This window comes from Brugia malayi (genome assembly GCF_000002995.4).
Source record: "Brugia malayi strain FR3 genome assembly, contig: Bm_v4_ChrX_scaffold_001, whole genome shotgun sequence".
Classification (NCBI taxonomy): domain Eukaryota; kingdom Metazoa; phylum Nematoda; class Chromadorea; order Rhabditida; family Onchocercidae; genus Brugia; species Brugia malayi.
Window position 1 is genome coordinate 12,863,203 of NW_025062479.1, and position 21,659 is coordinate 12,884,861.

The window sequence follows — 21,659 nt, forward strand, 5'->3', positions numbered from 1 at the left end:
TAAGATGGCATTTGCATCCTGTTTACTTACGCTATGGTTGTCATAAAGTTTGGTGGCAGAAAGATATTGTACAATCTTCCATCGGAAAAGGTTGCATAAATATCCTATAATTGTAGAATAAAATGCTGCAACAGCTACTTGAATAACTGACACAATAATCTGACACCATAAACTGGTAAGTCTGTACGGTGTGTGCACGCATACGTGTGTATGTATGTATGTGTATGTGTGTATGTGTATGTGCATGTGTACGTGTATGTTTGTCTGTTGAATGTGTGTCCGCCGTGTATTATTTTTGTTGGTTGGAATGGACTTTAAATTTTGGCTGGAGAGAGTGAATGACGGGGTTTTGCCAGGTGATAGGCACATGTTAGGTTACTTTTATTTTAGATCTGCCGTAAGTTTCACTTTTGAATTTCGGAAATTTTTTCAAATTTAAATTCAAAATTTCAGAACGTTTTAGTGTTACGTTTATTATTATTCTTCTTCTTCTTCTTATTATTTTTTTTTTCATTTCTATATTCATATTTGACACATTCCGCATACTTTAGATATTCTAGCATTTATGGGTATATAAAATTATCATCGTATAAATTTTGAGGATTCTTTTTTGTTAATATTTTTAATACGTGTTTATTACTAAAAGGTATATATACTGTTGAAAGGTTATCACTGACGGTATGTGTCATCGCCGAATTTTAAGTAAGTGAAGATTTTGCTTATTTAGAGGCATTTATGATAAAATTAGAAACGATTAACAATTTCATAATAGGCTCTTTTTTCAAATAGTCATTTTATCAATTATTTCTATATGTTTCTGGCATCGAAGTTACCTGAATTATGCTGCATCCTTAAAAAAAACTTTAAGGTAAAAGCATGATTTGCAAAGTTGTGCTGAAGGTCTGACTTTTTCGGTTATACATTGGAAAGTTAAACTTGTGCTGGTCTTTTCAAGACCACTATATGCCATATCTGCTCTGTAATGATAATTTAATTCAAGAAATGTAGTAACTGTTCGTGACTGTTTTACGTTCCATCTAATCAACACTGTTTCTGTCATCAAAGGACAAAATCTAATTTTAGCGTTGGGTACTGTTACATTTGTTGTCCCAAGGATTTGAGAACTGATAGGCGAATTTCGCTTTGAAATGGGTGGCGGTCGTCGACGTCGCATTGAACGGTCCTCTAGTAGTATTGATCGTCGTTACAAACGGCCATGCAATAGTTCAGAACGACATCGACGGAATGAATCACGCAATCGGCGCGCCCGTAGACGATCGTGGAATAAAAAAAATTCTGATCACTTCGTAAGTTTCTTTTTATCCTAGGGATTTCAGGCTTGTGATTCAGCACGTCTAATCACAGAAGTTACCCGGTTAATCTTTCTCCGCATTCGTACATTACTAGTCAGCATTTCCAAGCGCTGAATGATAAAAGACAGCTTTACTTTCCATTTCATTATACTGTGAAAGGCATATTGCATTATCCTAGGCTTCATTTTACACTTATTTTTGGTATACATTTCGCTGTGAAAATTATTTTTATATTTTGGACAGCAACAAGGTGATTAATTTTTTCCATGTAGTAATGAAAAAGGCATTTATTAAGGGAATTTTCGTATTTTTTTTTAATGTTTGTATTTTTTACTATGGGTAAGGTATTTGAGGAAGAAGCAAAGAAACAACAGTGTTATTATATCAGCTTATGTAAGTGATCCTGGTCTCAAGTTATAATTTTTAAGTATGGATGTTGTAATGCATCATGGAATTCGACATATCTTACTCGAAAAATTCTAGATGAAACAACACGACTATAACAAATTATTATTTTGAGATGTTCATATAATATTAAGTCATCACTATATAGATTTATTCAGTGCGACTGTAAGATCAGAGAGTTTTTCTACACGTTGATTAAACTTTTGTGAGGGCTATTAAAAAACTAACAGTAGAGAAGAATAGTAATACTTATTCTACTTAATTTTTATCAGTAGCTTTCGGTATCTGATGTTGTTCCGATGACTATTGGTAATGATTTATTGGAGTTAAAGTCAAATTTCACTGGAGATTACATATATTTTGGTCTCATGTGGTAACTAGTACAATACTGTATAAAAAAGAAACAATGATAAGCTGCTCTTCGTAGAGTTTCTTTTCTTCTACTACCAGATGTTTAATAAACGTCGTCTAAATTTGAGTCAGCTAAGATATCGAAGACAATTTTGTAGCTTTTTTCTCTTTTCACATTTTTGGTCCCATATTTCTTTAACTGTTCCCATTTCTAGAATTTTGAATTATCGGATCCTCACATTACATCATTTAATATATTCAGGTGGATCTGAGTGACATCATTTCAGAAAATAGCTCAATTTAATAAACAAACGGTACGCTGTAAAGCATGTCCAGAACAGGACAAGTTTTTTGTTAATCGTACTGCTATGTAAGACGGATAATAGAAATAAAGAATGTAGGATCCAGTATGTTTTTTGTAGTACCTGTGTAAACTGTTGATGTAGTTATGAGAGAAGTTATTAAAAATGAAATCCGCAATAATTCGAGCGAAATTTAAGAGTAATTGAGTATTTCCTCCCAATATGGTTACTATGTTATTACAGAAAAATACAAATAATTAATGTGGGTTGAAAATTTTTTTTCTCACTTCAAGCATATAGTCATAGCTGATGTTTGAAATGTTTTGATCATCAGTAAGAGCGGTAATCGCATTCCAGCTTCACTAAGTTTCAACATAATATCCTATAATACTAACGAAGGGAAAGACATGAAAAACTTTTATGTGACAAATTGTTTGTTTATTACTGTTTTCTCTGTAAATCATTTAGTTTCCTACTAACAACGTCAACTATTCAATCTGAAATGATCGGTAATTAAAATATCGGTTAGTATATGGCAGATTGATGACATGAAACACTATGCTTCGGTACAGCTCGACACTTCTGCGTTATATTTGCGGTTTTCTGATGCATCATATAAAATACGGGTATCACTTTTTTGAAACAAAAAAAGTTTGCTGGAATGAATTAGTAGTATTTTGGATCAAATAACCCATTAAACTAGCTATCGGCAATATACATGACATAGCGAAATAAAATATATGTTGGAAAATGGTTAACAACGTGTGCTTCTTTTTGAAAAACTGATATACGCTAGTGTTACTCCTATATTATGGCGATGGAGGAGACATAAACGCTGTTCCAGCCAGCTAATTGATGTTAATTGATTTGAAAAAAAAAAAATGTGTATGCGTATAGAATTGAGTTTTTTTTTCTTCCACCAGAACTTGCAGTAGTATCATCCATGCAATCAGAAGCATGCAGGCGACAATCCAAAAATATGTTCCGAAACTTGTCCTAATATCAGTTAATTTATTTTTCTTGACAAATGACAAGTGATTCATTTTTAGTGTAGTTAAATAAACACTTCCGCTTGGAATTCGTCTTTATGATAGAAAATTCATTTGTTGGGCATTCTTGTGCGCATGTTTACTTTGTATTACGTAATTAAAATTTTATCAAAATACTAATTATGATTACACGATTACCCATTATGTTTTCTTATCATTTAGATTGTTAAAGCCGATTTTTTTTTTTTTTTTTTTTTTTTTTGGAATAGCATAATTGAGCAAATATTCAAACCTGAATAAGTACAGCACATAACCATTTTTGAACAGTGTATTGTAAATAATACTAGTTTTCTGATGTTGTAGGTAGCTTTACCATTAAGTATGAGATTAGTAGTAAAACGAAATTGTGCTACTACGGTTTGCTTGAAACTTGTAAGAAAAATATATTACTGTTGCATTTCGATTGCAAATGATAATATTTGGATAGTATAAGACAAGTTTTACAGATATACTTCATGATTAAGATTGTGAATGAACTGAAAAAGAAGCTTCAGTTATTTATCATAAAAGTTTCCGAAACTTTATAAACTGTTGATTTTAAGAGCAGAAATATTTTCAGAGCACGAATATTTGACTTTTAAGATGTATATTTTTATTGGAGAACAAAATAATTTAGTTGTTCATTGACAGAATCTAATTTTGCTTTTCATTTTCAACATTATTCAAATATTTGACTTTGGTTTCTGTGCTGTATAACTTCCAATTGCTAAAAATCATTGAGATGTTGTGTTGTGTGTTGTTGCGTTCAGGTGCTACTGTTGTATTATGAAACATGTAACAAACGTGTAACGTGGAAATGTTTTCGGGAGTAAAATGTTTCATGTAAAGCATTTTTTGTTTTTTAAATCCTCTTCCAGATACTTTTCATATTTTCTGACATTGCAAATAACTAAATATCTAAATGGCTTGCCTTAATTTAAAGCATAAATTAAGTCATCCTAACTTTCAACGACTGACAATATTTTACTCCTTTTTTTATGTTAGCATAATCTTCTCTTTAGTCTTTTACGTCTTTTATAGATCCTGTTTTTGAGGCTTTTATGTCTTGCTACCATTTCTTTGTTGCAATTCAGAAATTACTCTATTTTACTTTTAGATTGTTTTATAGCACTTTGGCATTAATTTTCTTAATTTTTCTGCCGAGGAGGAATGAGAGAATGATATTCATATATGAAAAGATTTAGGGAGAGAAAGATCGCTTTATGAACATATGTTAGATAAAGTTAGATAAAACAGATAACACTTAAATCACAAGATTAAAGAAGATGGTGTTGAACGCAGCTAATATTTTATAAGATAACCAGCAAATATGTTATTAAATGCAGTGATTTTTTCGTCATCCCAAAACTGGTTTTCAAATGGAAGTTTCCAGTTATGAAAACCTCTTGAAAATTATGTGAATCGTTGAAATCTTTAATCTCTTAAGTAGTTAATTTGTGATTTTGGATAAACATTATAAAGAAATGAATTCAGTAAAAAACAAATGCATTTTCAATGTTAAGTTTTTGGTATTTACTATCTAAAACTGTTTGATTTTACTTTCAGGGAAGTGTTGAAATGCTCTGTTTTCATTACGTAAATAAAGTATATAAGAAAAAAAAAAATATATGTATGAATTTTTGCAAAAAGTTTAGAACTATAGTAGGGAGAAGAGGTAGAAATTAAAGGAATGTTACATTTTAGCTAGGTAGATGAGATGGAACATCACAATTGATGAATTTCAGGAAGTAGTGTTGTGCATTTAGGTATTTCAAGAGATATTTGCTTTCTTGGAGCTTCGTATTGGAAGTGAAATTGAAGTTGAAGAAGACAACAAAACTAATAGAAAACAAAGGATTCAATCATTGCCTTCGTGTTCGGGATATTCGAGGTAGTGAGATGAAGAAGAGTGAAGAGAGTAGATGATATAGAACAGATTGCTGATGAGAAACAAATTCTGTGGGATGAGCTGAGCATCATCTACCACCGTACATTGTCATATCCTCCGTTATGCAGTTAACAGCATTAAGCAGCCGTCCATCATCATCCCGGAGCTTTACCAGAATTTCGAGCGCTGAAAGTTAGAAAGCTAAGAGAAACGCGGCTGTCATATCCGATGAGGATTTTCCTTTATTCTTGATTCGAAGCAACAATTTCCCTGAGCAATAGCATTAGTAGGTGCAGCAATTTCATTCTTCCTGTTTCTTTGCTTGCTCACTAAACTCATCAACGTACCGATCAGTCAACAAACTGAACTATTAACTCCTTACTTTTGATTTTACATTATCTTGAGAATCAGTTCTTATTGCTGGCATATTTTTATTTGAACTACCACTTTGCGGTGTTAAGTATTATATGCATGCTGCTCTATTCTAAGGTGGTGTAGCTATTGATACTTGCATTATTTTCTTACTACCTTGTCCCGATCACCATCATTCCATACTACCGTAATTCGATTCATGCCAAATTTGAATGAATTACATCATGGATGAGGTCAAGTGTGAATAATTATCTGGTGGAAATTTGGTGCTGTTATATTATTATTCCAGCGTTCGCTATTGCCTAAGTATTGGTGGTGGTGGTGGTGGTGGTGGTGGTGGTGGTGGTGGTGGTGGTGTGGTGGTGGTGGCGGTAGCCGTAGTGATAGCGATAGTGGTGGTGCTTTTACATTCAAACAGCCAATATTTCATCCTCCCAGCTTCTATCCCCGTTGGCCCCTTCCAAGTGGGTCCAAACACCACCAAATTCACCGAGAGTAGCCGCTGTGTTCCCACAATATCCGCTGAATGGCTTTTGCCGGTTTTCATTGACACAGCTTAAGGAACCGGATAATCATCTTACGAAGTCGAATTTTGGGAAATTATCCAATTCTTTGGACTTATCAACCCATACTCCTGTAATTAAACACTATTACTCACACCGGATCCCGCAACACGCCACCTTGGTACCGTCACCTGTTCTTCACCAATCTTCATTTCACGCCTCTATTTTACCCTCTTCATCCATATCAACATCATTACGCTCAAGTCCGTCACAACATCTGTCTTTTATTTTTAACGGAGTGTTGTCTAAATTACCGGAACAATACCACATAAAAATGCCACGCCATGGTTTTGACAGTCTACGGCGAATGCCAATTGTGGTGATTCCACGAAGAAGGAAATATAAAAATTATGTATCTAGGAGACGTAATACGAAGCTTATTGCTAGTCTGCGTCGATGTTTCTCCGATCCAATATTGTACCGAAGTTACAATCATTGGGAAGATCTATCAAGGCCATTTCCTCCAGAAAAACCATCATCTTCATTTGCACCTTCTGCTCATGCAGCACCCATTGCTGCAATACCTGAAGCGAGTTCCTTTGATGATTCGGCGATGACGGTTGAAGCTAAAACGAGGAAGGAGTTCGCTTCACTTCAGACGTCGAAAAGATCAAAACCCAAAGAAGAAGTGTTGTTTGGTGGATTGGCGAAATCAGTAGTTCGAAAAGATGAAGATATGAAAGTGGAATTTAAAGATAACGGAAAATTATCAAAAGCATTTGATTTGGTAATGAACAAAGATGGAATAGCTGTTAATTATTCGGATCATGTTATCCCAGATGTGAATGAAGAGGGAGAAAGTTTGGTAGAAGTTGTTTTACGTGCTCCCACTCCCCCAACCACCTCTAGGATACGACCGCGTAATTTGGCTTCTCGCAGTGTTGTGCTATCAAGAACAACTACCATCGAAACACCGCTCATTAAGCGACGTCTCTTAGGTTGTGCAAAATATCACGAAGGTTGTGATAGCGGTCGGAAGGATTATCACCGAGAATATGTCAATTTACCATCAGGAAGTAATTTAGATGAAAGAGAAGAGGAAAAAACGGCCGAACGAAAGGCTCAGAATACGGTTACAGCTGTTACAGCTGCTTTTTCAACCCTAACATTTGAACCACAGCAAAATGAGCAAGAACGAGAAGCTATTGCTGAACAAGCAAGTAAGGCAGGTGCTACAACTGTTGTCGGAACAAGAGGTGCAGAAGGAGTTAGAGGAGGAACAAGTGAAGTTACGATAAGAAGTGGTGTTAATAAAACGGAGAAACGGGTTGTACCAGTACTACAGCAAACGCTAAATATAAGCTCAGCAAATAATGATAATAATAGCATCGGTATTAGTGGTAACAGTAGACAACGAAAACCCCGAAAAATGGTACCACAATCTACCGGGATTACCGTAGTACAACCATCATCCATTCAAAAGCCAAAACCTCCAACTAAATTATTTTCGCATAGTTCCTTGCTTGCTACCCTTCAGCTACCAGCATCCGTTAGAGCAAAGGTGGATCGAATTATTGCAAATGCTGATCGGAAAGAAAAAGAACGATATTCCAATCATGCTCCCATTAATTCGGTATTGTTTTATTTTTCCTTGATATAAGAAATACACTCTTTGATGGTTCCAGTTCCATCAGTCAGTTCTGATAAACATTCAGAACATCCGCATTATGCTTAAATTCAATTTGCGATGCATATTCGCTTTTTCAAATGATATTCGCTGCCTGTTGACAGTGTTTCAGAATGTGCCTAACGTTCACGATTGGGAAACCATTTCTTAAAATGTTTATCAAGTAGGTGTGTAGAAGTCCAAGGAAGAAGTATCAAAATCATCAGTGTTTTCTTTTTGGAAGAAAAGTAGAGAAATATAACCAAGCGGAAGATTGTTCGTTGCGTTAGGGTATGGTTTCTTCAATTAATATCTCTGACAGGATTTTTATTCAATCAAATTTATTGTTGCTTATGTATAAGCTGCCCACATTCCTGTGTGTTTACTGCTAGATGGATATACTTCCAATGCTATTTAGGATGTTACGAAACAGGAAAATTTTCTCTATCCTGAAAAATTTGTTTATCATAACCTTTTCATTATTAAATAAAAACGTCTCAAACTGCAACTTTTCATCGGACAACGCTCGACTTCTTGTGCAGGCAGTACTGGTCTTTGTTTCAAAGCTGTCTGTATGATTTTTCGACTCCCGGACTTAGCAGTTTAATCTAGTTTCCTTTCTTGGATATTTTTGGAGAATATATAAAGTTGATTTTTTGTCTTCATTCCAAAGATCAGGTGACTCTGTACTCCATCATGTAATACTGTGTATCTCTAAACAAACTCTTAATATTGGTCACTAGAAAGAGGTCACAATACTGATCACTATAAAGCGTAAGATTCGTTGTTAATATCAATTGGTTAGTTGGAATAACCGTAAATACGTTTGCCGACCTTAACTTTTTTGAAAATGCTCTGAAAATCTCTCACCACTTAAAACATTCCTATGAGGTGTTAGGGTCAGATGAGTTTGTGAAAAGAATCAGGATCATTTATCACTAGGGATTAAAGGCTCTATCTTCTAGTCCTTTTCCGTATTTTTGGCTGTATTTTGTTTCTCGATATTACATCGGATTTTCCCATAAGCAGAAATCTTTGGATTGTTTTCTGGTGAGCGGAAAAGTTATTTTGGAACGAATAAAATAAAGGAGGCTCGGCTAAGAACTTGTTGAAAGTTACTATATCCCACTTTACTTTTTTATTCATTTAAAATCGATAAAAAATTGATTTTTGTCTTTTTTGTGTATCCAAATTTGCAATTATATCCCAGTAGTTTAATTTAACCTTAAATTTACCTAATGATGTTAGTGAATAACGGGATATTTCGAATTCATCGTGCACTTTCTTTTGCAAAATTTCAGGCATTAATTGTCTAATCAAAGAAAGCAACTTTTTTTTTTTTGGTTAGGCTGAACTTTCTAATCGTATCAGCATATTTTTCCTAGAATAATAGAAATGCGGAATACAGAGATTGAAGGAAGCGATTTTTAACATCTTTTTCCAGATCAGTCAAGATACAGTATTGCAGTGGAATTTGAACTTCTTAAGATAAATTTTATTTTCATATATTTCCACAATATTTTAGACATTTCAGAGTGATCGCTCTGATCGCCTACAACCGGCATCTTCATCGAAGTCACATGTAACTGGAGCTGGACAAACGCCATCAAGTTCTGTTGCACCTTCGGTAGCACGACCAGTCGTACAGGACGATCGTGATGGCCATCTTATTTATCAGGATGGTGATATTATTCAAGGAAGATGTGTGTTATTGGTTTTTTATTTACTGAAAATAGTAGGATTCCATGACTTTATGTTCGTTGAGCTATCGAAAAGTGGTCATATTTCCTTTAGTCTTAATTTTCGTCAAGTCTATTGCTATTGAATTTCCCAATTAATTTTTTTTTTAAATTCTTAAATTGATTTCCAATCTGAATTGTTCCATTTTAGTGAAAATCTGATGAAATTATATAATTCAGGAATGTATTTGTTACTCCTATCATAACCTTTATTTTATCATAGCCGTTATTTAATTACTTTGATCTTTTATCTAGCTATCATTTTTCGTTCTTTTATTTGCCCATTTTAATTCTTTTTTGGTCATATTTTTCATTTCCTTTCATGTTTCATTTCTTCATTACTTCTAAACAAAAGCAAACATTATTGGTTATTTTTCCTAATTTATTTTAGATGAAATAGTACGTACATTAGGTGAAGGAACATTCGGTAAGGTGGTGCAAGTTAAGGATGGTACTAAAGGTGGTCGACAGTTTGCATTAAAGGTTATCAAAAATGTAAGCAAATATCGCGAAGCTGCACGTCTTGAGATTAATGTACTAAACAAATTACAGGAGAAAGATCCGAGTGGAAAATTGTAAGAATTTTCTCCTTTCGAATATATCATATAAAATTGAAATATGTGCGTATGTGCATCATATGAAACTAAAAAATTTAATCTTTTTTTTTTCAGTTTGGTCATACAACTCCTTGATAATTTCGATTATCATGGCCATGTGTGCTTATTATTCGAATTACTTGGTCTTAGCGTTTTTGATTTTATGGTAAGTCAAAGGCATATTCGAACATCATTTTGACAGTGCAAGAGAGTGTGTAGTTTTTTACTGTCATTTTTTCAATATCTAAATTAAACAAAATACGTTTTAAGTTTTTTCGAAATTTAAACGGTGATATGAAGTTCACACTAACAGTTGAAATTATGATATTAGTTTCCGTAATTTTTATTAAACATAGACTGCAACTCATAATTATGATTTTTTCCAGAAAGCGAACAATTATCAAGCTTATCCAATGGAGCAAGCGCGGTATATAGCTTATCAATTATGCTATGCGGTAAAATTTATGCACGATAATCGTTTAACGCACACGGATCTCAAACCCGAAAATATTTTGTTTCTCAATAGTAGCTACAGGTTAATAACTAAAAAGTTATTTGCAAATAATTCATTTCCGCTTATAACATCCGTCAAAATAATTGTTCATAGATGATGAATGCTTGAATATATTGCTTTTGTTTCTGGAACTGATCACAATAATTAAACTGAACTGTGGAGGGAGAATAAAGGAAGGGATTGGTGAGATTACTTTTGGATTTTCAGAATCATTATCCATTTTTATTAGTAATGTGAATTATAGGAATGTTATTTCATCCATTCTTCGCAAAAAGGTTTGGGTCGATTAGGAAAAAAAAAATTAACCGTAAATTGGAAATCCATTAGCCCAAACCAAGTCGGAACAAGTAGCATAATGTTATTACATACTGTTAGTAGTACTTCGTGTTACCTAATCATTATTATGACAAGTCGTAAATACATAGCATATCTATATTTTACTGAATGAAATCATGTTCATTATATGGGCTTGAATCACGAGTTGTTAACAGAAGTTTTATTTTTAATTCGGAAACATCATTTTTTTCATACAAATTGTATTTAGCTAAGCAATTTCCATTGTTTCTGATTTTTCTTTAAAATAGAAATTAGCGTTCTCTTTTTTTGTCTAAAAAACAAAAAACTAATTTCCTCTTTTCTAGCAATACTTTTTTTTTTTTTTTGTTATCTTTACAGAGTGGTCGAGGATGGAAAGAAAAAAAGGCCTTTACGAATAATCGATGATGCACGCGTACGATTAATTGATCTCGGCTCAGCAACTTTTGATCATGAACATCATTCGACAATTGTTTCAACAAGGCATTATCGAGCACCTGAAGTTATTCTAGGTTTTGCCGTTTTTCTTTTTCACTGCAAACAATTTGTACCAACAAGACATATAGTATATCCGAAGATTCTTGTCGTTTGCGCTTCACTTAATATCAGAATTCCATACAATTATTGTAAATAATAAACTAATAATTAATTCAGTTCACATTGCTTCAATGTGAAGGTCATGAGGAAAAATGCAAGAATTAGATATAAAAGAATTCTGGGATCTTTAAAGTTAGATCAATAATTGTGCTATAGAGAACCTCTAAAGCTACTATTTTCTATCGTAAAAAGATTGAAATCACTGTAGGTATGATTTAATTACGGTAGGTCACATGAGATATCAGATATCGGGATGAGTTAACTGTCGCACATGACATATAAATATATTTTGACATCATTAAAATTATTTGACTTTTAATATTGTCTGAGTCGTACAACTTTTTGGTTTTTTAAAATTTAATTTCTTTAATAAAAATTCCTAATTTAAGCCGGAACTTAGGATAAAGATAATATATGAATGCTTATGTTAGTACCCAACCAGTTAAAAACATGTAATATGTGACTGCTTCGTACTTCCTCCTGTATTATGCATTTGGTGTCCATAGTTGGATTGGATGAAATGATAGGTTTATTCCTTGCAGAATTTTGAAGAATTCTTGATTTTAATTATTGAAGAGTTTTCTTAAATTCTGTAGTACCATGATGTATTATTCAAAGGTATTCCTTAAAAAATTTTTGAATTTACACTATATTACTTCAGATACAACAAATTGTTCATTGTCTAATGATATTTCAGAATTAGGTTGGTCTCAACCATGTGATGTCTGGTCGATTGGTTGCATCTTGTTCGAGCTCTACCTCGGTATCACATTATTTCAAACGCACGATAATAGGGAACATCTTGCAATGATGGAAAGAATTTTGGGTACATTACCTTATCGAATGTGCAGGAAGTCCAAGTATGTTTTATCAGTGAGCTTCTTTCTGTTCCCTTTTTTAATTTAATTCCCAGTTTTAGAAAATTGCTAGGAAAAACTGAAAATATGTATTCAATAGACAAAGAAGGATTGGAGTAAAGAAGTAGAGTTAACATTCAGTTGGTGTAATGTACGATTTATTGATTGGAGCATAGATATAGTTTCTCCCTATTTTATCCTCCACGGCAGAAAAAAACATAAACATTTTGTTGTGTTTCAAAAGTTGCAAATATTGCACCTACCATTAATATTTTCAATTTCAGAACGAAATATTTTTATCACGGACGATTAGACTGGAATGAAAAAACACAAGCAGGACAGTACGTTAGAGATAATTGTAAACCGTTGTCGGTAGGAATTTTTTTCCTCTTCATTAAACTGATTCTTTTAAAAGTTTTGTTTCAATTGGAAATTTTAAAATTTCATAGAAGCTAATGTCAAAATTTCATGGATAGCAAAATGTGCTGTAAACAGAATATATAATATAGTAGCAGTCTACAAGTTCTCTATTCGAGTTATGTAGACTGTTTTCTGATCAAATCAAAATAGCATGTACTATTTTCCATTGAACTCAGTTTAATTTTTTTTTTAAATCCTAACTTGTTAGTTCGTCTAAGCATAATTCATTTCAACTTTTATATTAGGGTAGTAGGTAAACCTCTTTTTCATACTCACAACCGATAATATTAGATTTCATTGGAAAATTAAGAGAAGCTGTTTCATGATTAAAGCATTTTTTAAACGGAATGTCTGGAAATGAAAAGCTTTTTTATCTCCTAGCTTTCTTAACAAGAGATATGGAGCGATACAATAGAAAAGCATATTGAAAGGTTTTGAAGAAGTGGAAAACAGAATTAGAAGAATTCTTTAAGCTTGACCAGATGATGGATGATATATAATATTTTTGCTGCATACTTTCAAATCTTGCACTTTTTTCTGGCGTGTTTGTTGCTACGGCATTGAATACTGATGTAGATAATAAGAAAACGAAAAAATTTATGCGGTTTATGAGTTTTTAAAAATTACCCTTCCAGTGAGCATTTGGCGGTTAATCTTACAATCAACAGTTGCTTGTATTCATCTTTTTCATAAAACTCATGGATGTTGTAATATCCATTCCTACGTTCCATGCGTTAATTTCATTATAGATAAGACAGTGAAAATCCATTCCATTAAATGTTCACATGGTTCTGGAAACTTCCTGCCAAATTATGCCCAATAGAAATATTGACAAAGGAAATAATAGAAGGAACACTAATGAAAAAGTGAAGACGGAAAAAAGAGACAAGGGATATGACCAGTATACTTTACAGTGCTACCACTCGGACCCTTATTATTTTCGACTTTCATTGTTCCAATTTTAAACGAAAATGTGAACTAGAAGTTGTAGAGTTCTTCGTTTATCCCGCTTTATAAATTTATATAGTACTTTTATTAAATACTTCTAAGCTTACTAATTTTTATCAAAAATCCTCAGTCTATTTGCTTCTAATCGTAGTAGCTCAAATCAGTATTAATCATTTCGTTAATCGAATATTTATAACCTTTGTATAATTCAAAATATTTTGGAAATAGCAACGAATGAGTCAGAGTTTAAACATGATTGAATATATATATATTCCTGCCTTCATGTATGATTTAGATAACAATTTATATCTTTTGGTAACAAACCACTGCTACGTATTAACAATAGTAGTTAGATAGTGCTAACTTCTTTATATAGCCAGTGCAGATATGAATTGTAAGATTAATTGCACACCACCATTTGTGAGTTATTTAAATCTAGAATATCAGTTTGTTTAATGAACTCGATAGTATAAATGTCATGAGTTTTGAAAATTTTAGCATAGTAAACCCCTAATAGAGACTCGAATACATACTTGTTTATTAAAGCTTTTGCACGTCAAGACATATAGCTCGAATGTATAACTGTTTGTTTGAATACTTAATCATCTAGTGCTCCCTGATAAAAAGCACAGATTACTTGGGTACTTAGAGAACTTATTTTCCAAAGAGATTTTCTTTGTATTTGGCCAAAAAAAAAATTATGCACTTTTTTTACTAATTATTTGATGCAACTTCTAGCGCTATATGAAGTCAAACGATCCGGAGGACGTTGAATTATTTGATATAATCTCAGAAATGCTTACATATGAACCATCGCAACGAATAACGCTGGGTTCTGCATTAGATCATCGGTATTTCAAACGTTTAGCACCACATCTTAGGTAAAAATTTTCTTTTTTCATATTTAAATCAAGTCGAAACAAAAATTGTAGTGGTTAGGAAAATTATTGTCTTATAAAGAAAGTTAAGAGCTGTGAGTTGCTTATCTATCTTAGCTGTAGAATTATTATTCTTCAAAAGCTTCAATAGGGGAATAATTTTGTGGAGTGTAGGATGAGTTTTGTTTTAGACTTGTTGGATTCTAATGGCTTTTATAGATTTTTTTTGTGTTCAAAAATACTCCATTCCGGTTTCATATCTCAAGACTAGATTTGCTAATTGGTTCATGTCGGATTTTTTGAAAATTTTTTTAATCATTTATTTATTTATTTACTTTATTTCAACTAATTAAGACTACACGAAAGTGGTGCTTCGTCGAATGGGTCATCCACATCATCAGCAGCGGCGACAACTGCTGCAGCAGCGGTAGTATCAGCTCAAGCAATAGTAATATCTGGTGCGAGTGATGGAAATGGTGAAGAACGATAGGTCCAGCAACAATACAATAGTTCGGACATTCTTGTTATTAGTTTGTTAGCGATAGATACACCGTAATTGGTGTATTTTCTTTGAAATTTTCTCTGATTTTTTGAAAATTATTAGGAGAATTTGGAAAGAGATAAGAAAAAAAATTCCAAACTTTCGAGATAATGTCAAAAGTATATCAGTAATTCTGAGAATTTCCAAAATGCAAATAGCAAGATATGGATGAAAGTGTTCCAATTAGGATAATTGACTAAGGACGTTATTATCGTAAATTCCAATATATTTATTGATAAGTTGTTCACTTTTTATTGTTTTGATTATCTCTTGTTTATATGTAAGGAAAGCTTGTCCTTTTGTGTTGTTATTATTCAACTAGTGATTTGTATGCTCTGAAGTTTTGATAATTGTTGTGATGAAACTTCTTCCTAGATGGCACTATCATGTTTGTTGAACATGCCCTAATACCCGTGCATAACTTTAAATACGGTTCTCAGTTTATAAAATTTTCAGTCAATTTTAGAAGAGCATTTTTCGAAATTATACTTAATGAGTAACTCTGTGTTGTCATTATCATTATATAAAGTTATCAATTTTCTCATTAAATTTGAAAATTTCAATTTTACGTGGCCGCCTGTAAACTGCTGGTTTTTTTCTCATCATTTCTGTATCTGGAATTATGCCCGAAACGGTGATACACAGGTTACTGGAAGAAGTTGTTGTGAAATATTGTTTTAGTTCAAAAATTGTGACATAATTTATAAAATTCATTTTATCTTCCAATCTTTCTAGAAAGTTGATTTCAGTTCTTCAGTTCGTAATTTAATATCCTTTTTTGAAACTTTGCTCAGGCATTTAGTTAATTGTACCACGTGTTCCGCTTTGTTTATTTTTCTTGCCCTTCGTTGTTGAAGAAAGTTGCTTCCACTGTGTCCCTTTTCCTTTTTTCTGCTTATATGCTCACGGGAAAAGTATCTAAATGAAGCGTACGAAATTTAAGTGATACATTCGAATATATTGCAAGATAACATTCTGTCTTAAAGGGATTAGGGGTACTTCCAGTAGGAAGCACCTTTCGGTTGGTACTTATAGAGGAGCCTGCTTAGGGTTCCTCTATAAGGTTAGGGACAAAATACTGATTGAGAAAATGAGTCCTTGATTCAAACTAAATTTAAAACCTAAATTTCATAATTGAACTTGTTACTAGGATTTGACACAATTTGTTCCAGATGTCAGTCTGACTCCAATTGGAAGGCGAATCTTCATTTGAATTGTATTATCACTCGAAAATGAGTGTTTCTAATTTTTACTTTTCATTTTATTTTAGAGTTTCAATCCTTGTTGTTAATTCAACGAAGATTTAGAATATTGTATTCTAGTAAATTAAACGTTTCTCTTCCTAAATTATACCAATTTTTCACCTTACATGTATTTTTTATGGTGCCGCAAAAATTGTTCAGGATATATATTCGTGGAGTGTAACGAAAAAATTTTCTTGACAATTTCCAAATTGTAAAACACTGTGGAAATATTAAACTGTTTTTATTATTGTAGACGTGCAAAAACTCTAAATGATATGTTGCGATTTTTGCTCCTAAAAGCTGAAACGAAGAGGGCGCAAAATTCGCATAATATTGTTAAGTTAGCGATTTAAGTTGATTGGTTGTTAACTGTTGTTTGTAACTCAACTGTTTGCGGGGTTATTTTTGAGTGAGAACTGTTTGAATTGATTGGGTTATGCTTTCAAGTTAAAGTTAATTATTAGATTATTGATTTTATTCGTTTGGTTTGTCGTGGTCTAAGTCTCGTTTGGTTTATTTTTTATTGTCATTCTTTTGTTTAAAATGTCTGATCGGAAATTATTAGAGATTGTATAAAAACGGAAATATTTACAAATTGACTTTTGCCGTATTATGTCATGACAAACGTCTTAGTAATTGTGTCGTTTTTAAAATTAAGTGTTTCAAAAAGAACTAATGGGACAATTTCCTCCCTTGAATATATTTCCAGCCTGTTACATTGCCGGTTGTAATGGTTGGCAAGGTTCCAGTCGCATCTTTAGCACTAATGAACCAGGAATGCACGTAAAGACGTTACACTTGTGAACCGTACACTTGTCCGGGTTGTGGCAGTGTCTCCGCGTTCTTAACAACTGAGATGGGATTTAACAATTTCATCGTATTCGCGTGGTTGCAGTAGGATGAGTCGCTTTATTTAGTGAGTAAACGTGCGTCATCCCTTGATCTCACTTTGTTTGAGTGTTGGTTGGTCGATTCATTCTTCCTATCACATTATTTGTTCTGTTCTCGATGTTTTTGACGTTGATCTTCATTTAACATTAGTATTTCAGTTGTAACATAATTACCATAACATTTTTTAATAAATTTGATGTAAGTGACAAATGTTGTCATCATTCAAATGTAATCATCCATAGTTGATTCTTGGCGTTGTTTTTCTATGGTCTTTTTTTAAAACCAAGAATGTATAAGCCATTTAATTCATTGGTATTTATTGAGTTTGAATGTGACAATGGAATGACAGGATTAAGAAATTTTATACCCATACTGAACACTCTTTATATCTAATTTTTGGCTATCCATTAAAGGAAAATGTACTTTTTTTTTCTCATAATCACACCCTTAAAGTGGCTATACTTAGGCTGCGAAGTACAATTTCAAAGATTAATTGTAAAGGAATTGGTGGTCATGTCGAAGTGATTTAGAGGTGCTGTAGTGCTTTAAAAAACTGTGGATAATGAGAAGGTTAAAAGGTTGAGGTCTAAAACAGCGTAAAAGAGCTTCTTTTATGATTGTGTCTTTCCATATAACTTGTCATATGTATACTTCATATTTTAGTGCAGGAATGACAGAAGTACTTTGTGGCAGTACCGATATTGGTTGTGGTGATGTATTTGATTTCTCAAACTGTGCCCGAAATATGGCCTTAGAATCAATGGGTGTCAAAGCACCAATGATGAAAAGTACTGGTACAACTATTGTTGCAACTACTTACAAGGTCTTAATTTTATCTTTCTTTGCGTTTCTTATGAATGGATAGGGTGGAGATTACAGTAAATTGAATGTGGTGATTAAATTGTCCATATTTTTATATGTATACGGGTCACCCATTTTATGCAGCTTAGCTAACAGCAGAAAGGTGTATCATTTGTAAAAGCTATTAAAGATTTGCTTCTTTATTCCCAAAAATACATGTAACTTTACATGTTGATTTGATCATTCCTTTGCAGGACGGCCTGGTAATGGGTGCTGATTCACGCGCAACTGCTGGTAACATCATTGCTGACAAACATTGCGAAAAAGTGCATAAACTTACGGATTCAATTTATGCGTGCGGTGCTGGTACTGCTGCTGATTTAAATCAGGTTGGTATCGAATATATTAATTTTTTGTTTTTTTTTTTTTTGATACTGGGTCTTTATTGTGATACTGAATTACCACTGCTTAGCAAAGTATAGCAAAACATATTTCTACGTTAATCGAAGATACTGGGAATACGAGCCATGGACGAATTAAACGGGTCAATTTAACGCAAACTGTGTTCCAAAAAACTCTATAAATAGACTGTGTCCGACCTTTAGTCAAATTACAATTGTGGAAGTGTAGGACTGAATAACGGGTAAGCTTATATGTAATGTATGTATCTTGGCTAGCAGTATGTTCTCAAAACTTGTTAATTCTGAGTTAGAGCATATTTGCAGGTAACCAAAATGTTATCTGCACAATTGCGACTTCTAGAATTGAACACCGGGAAGAAGGCACGAGTGGTTACGGCACTCCGGCGAGCCAAACAACATTTGTTTTCATATATGGGTCATGTTGGAGCATATCTGTTGATTGGTGGTGTTGATCCTACTGGACCACACTTATATCAGGTATGTTTGACTCCTGCTTACTCCACAGTTTTCATTTACGTAGTTTATTGCAGTATTGTTTTAAGATTCTATTCCGTCATTTCTCTTAGCTTTGCTAACTCCTTTGGTCAAAGGGACAAGCTGATTCTTCTATGTGATTGTAGAAATTAGGTAAAAAAGCTGAACAATGCCATCTCATATAATATTAGGTCAAGGACATAATAGTGAAAGCCGAAATGGTATTAGATTTAATGGAATAATTAATATTTCAGTGCTCAGCAAATGGTTACACACAAAGTAAACCTTTTGCTTCCGAAGGCTCAGGTAGTTATGCTGCGACAACCATTCTAGAGCGAGATTTCAAAACCAACATGACAGTAAATTTTTTGTCATTTGGTTAAAAAATGATTTTTTTTTCATCCCATAGATCCTTAGTGCAGTATGTCGTCATACTAAGATATTGTACAACTTATTGCAGCGTTATATCTTCTATTCACTTGCAGATCATAGATTTTTTAGCTTCTAATTCACATTTTATTGATATCGCCCTCTATTTTCGTTGATGAGGCACTCACTGATTATTCGACGCTACTAAGATGATTTTCTGATAATTGAAAGTTCACATTATGAGTTCTTTGTGCTTTATTTAGCAAGAAGAAGCCGTTCTTCTGGTACGCCATGCTCTAGAGGCCGGTATGCATGGTGATAATGCTTCCGGCAATTCTTTAAATTTTGTGATTATAACACCGGAATCTACAGTATTCAAGGTAACTTTCTTATGGATTTATAAACCTCTAAAAATTGAGTGTCCGTTGTGTTCATAGTAAATTTCGTTCTCCATTCTCAGGGCAACTCCAACTTTTGCTAACTTTCAGAACTTCTCTTAGTTAGTGGCTTTCATGATAATATGGTGGGCTCTCATTCTACTTAATCCATTAATCCTAAATTTCGTTAAAGATGGCATATGCATGGTGCCAAGAATTGCATTACTTACTCGTTTCCGCCTTATTATCTCTGGATGGGATGATCAGAACATATTTGCCGGCAGTTTGCCGTCTTCGCAAAATCAGAAGTTGTCTTAGCGGCTATCGTGTCATTTTAATCCATCAATTACCTATAACATGGTTTGTGGATTATTGCAGTAGATGAGATTTTTCAGGGTCCTGTAGTTCCACATTTTTGTGTGCGACCAGAGCCCGTCGAGCTGGACTATAAATTCAAGCTTGGCTCTACCAATGTTCTGAAGCAAAAAGAAATTAAGTACGATATCGTTGAAAGTATGGACATTTCTCACTGATGTATTATCATTTAGTAATATTTTTCTAGATTATTTGTTATTATGAAGCTTTTTTTATCCTTCTGGGTTACAATGGTTTCTAATAAGAAAGCGAAATTTCACTTGTTGTATAAAAATATTTAAAAAAAAAAAAAGTCATGACGTCATTTTGACAAAAGGTAACTTTCATTTTAATGTTCCACAAGTGTAGGGGACTGTACTTGCTTCATCAATGTCCATATTATGACTATTTGTATTTCCTGAAACATTCCAAATCATTCTTTCGCTGGCAGCAAAATTAGTAATTTCTCACCTCTTTTTTAATATATTAATATTTTGGATGTGGTTTGGATTCAAAATTTCGACACATTGACTTTCTTCGATCTTAAATTATAATGATTTTCGAATTGAATTTTGATGCTTTTATGAGGATGAAGGACAGGGATGGTAACTCAGCTTTTTGAAATTAATGTTGTTCGTGTGATTGAATTCTAATTCTACAGGTGAGGCAGAAAATGTAAGTAATATAACTACAGTTGAAAGGACTGATATGAGGTGTAGAAGATTTCAGAAGTCTCTACCCACAGTATGCTTTAAGCGAAAAAAAGTAAGGGATGCATGTTGTCAATCTGGAAAATAAAAGAAATTGGGCTGACAGGCATGGAAGCCGGTACAAGCACGGTGGACCGTAATAGGATATCTACGATAGACCACTACTGACACCAGAAGTTAGGTTCCGGATGGCAGAATTAAGCACATAAGCATATAATGTTCCATCAGGAGCATCTGCATATAAAACACAAAAGTAGCTGGAAATTCAATATAAAAATGCATGAAAATCAAACAACCATATCAATCAATATATAAAGAAAGATAATCAGAGCGGCCATTTTCTGAGAGTAATGCTATCTAAATTTTACACGACTTTTGATGAGTGAAAAACTATTTTCACTGCTCAATATTTATTTTTATTCGCAATATCGAAGATTCAACCATTCTCTTTTGTAAGTTTCTGAAAGTGTTTAAATTTTTTTGCTCAAAGTAACTATCTTTATTCATTAAATTCATTAGATCTTTTTTCCTTCAGATATGTATTATATATTTCAGCAGTATGCATGCATGCGCATCACATAACAGGTTTAATTCAAAAAGAAGTGTTGATCGAATAATGAAACAGAATAGTAATTATTTCGAGTGTTAACTTGTTTTTGATAATTGTTGATAAAGAACGACGAAAGTAGCACATTTCGTTTAAATGACTTGATTTGATCTCGTTATAACTCGAATGACTTCCTTCCGAGTGACACATCTGTCTCGTTATAACTGAAATGACTTC

At 33.2% G+C, this 21,659-nt stretch overlaps 2 protein-coding genes across 4 annotated transcripts; both read left to right on the top strand.

Annotated features, from left to right (window-relative positions):
- Positions 1-1,148: 1,148 nt before the first annotated feature.
- Positions 1,149-15,182, top strand: Bma-madd-3 (Uncharacterized protein; the record flags this gene model as incomplete). 2 transcript variants are annotated; one of them, XM_043074672.1, is made up of 10 exons in its annotated part: positions 1,149-1,307; positions 9,363-9,531; positions 9,959-10,142; positions 10,239-10,329; positions 10,550-10,698; positions 11,353-11,504; positions 12,287-12,449; positions 12,731-12,818; positions 14,553-14,695; positions 15,047-15,182. In XM_043074672.1, 10 exons carry the CDS (start codon positions 1,149-1,151, stop codon positions 15,180-15,182), a joined length of 1,434 nt encoding a protein of 477 aa, XP_042930606.1. The 2 variants fall into 2 exon arrangements, with proteins under 2 accessions (XP_042930606.1, XP_001897551.1); XM_001897516.1 differs by lacking the exon at positions 1,149-1,307 and adding an exon at positions 6,497-7,795.
- A 2,856-nt stretch (positions 15,183-18,038) lies between these two features.
- Positions 18,039-21,492, top strand: Bma-pbs-2 (Uncharacterized protein; the record flags this gene model as incomplete). 2 transcript variants are annotated; one of them, XM_043074673.1, is made up of 7 exons in its annotated part: positions 18,039-18,191; positions 18,424-18,558; positions 18,895-19,068; positions 19,320-19,424; positions 19,698-19,814; positions 20,207-20,324; positions 21,431-21,492. In XM_043074673.1, the coding sequence occupies 7 exons, from the start codon at positions 18,039-18,041 to the stop codon at positions 21,490-21,492; spliced, it is 864 nt and encodes a 287-aa protein (XP_042930607.1). The 2 variants fall into 2 exon arrangements, with proteins under 2 accessions (XP_042930607.1, XP_001897550.1); XM_001897515.2 differs by lacking the exon at positions 21,431-21,492 and having other exon boundaries at positions 20,207-20,344.
- Positions 21,493-21,659: the final 167 nt, after the last annotated feature.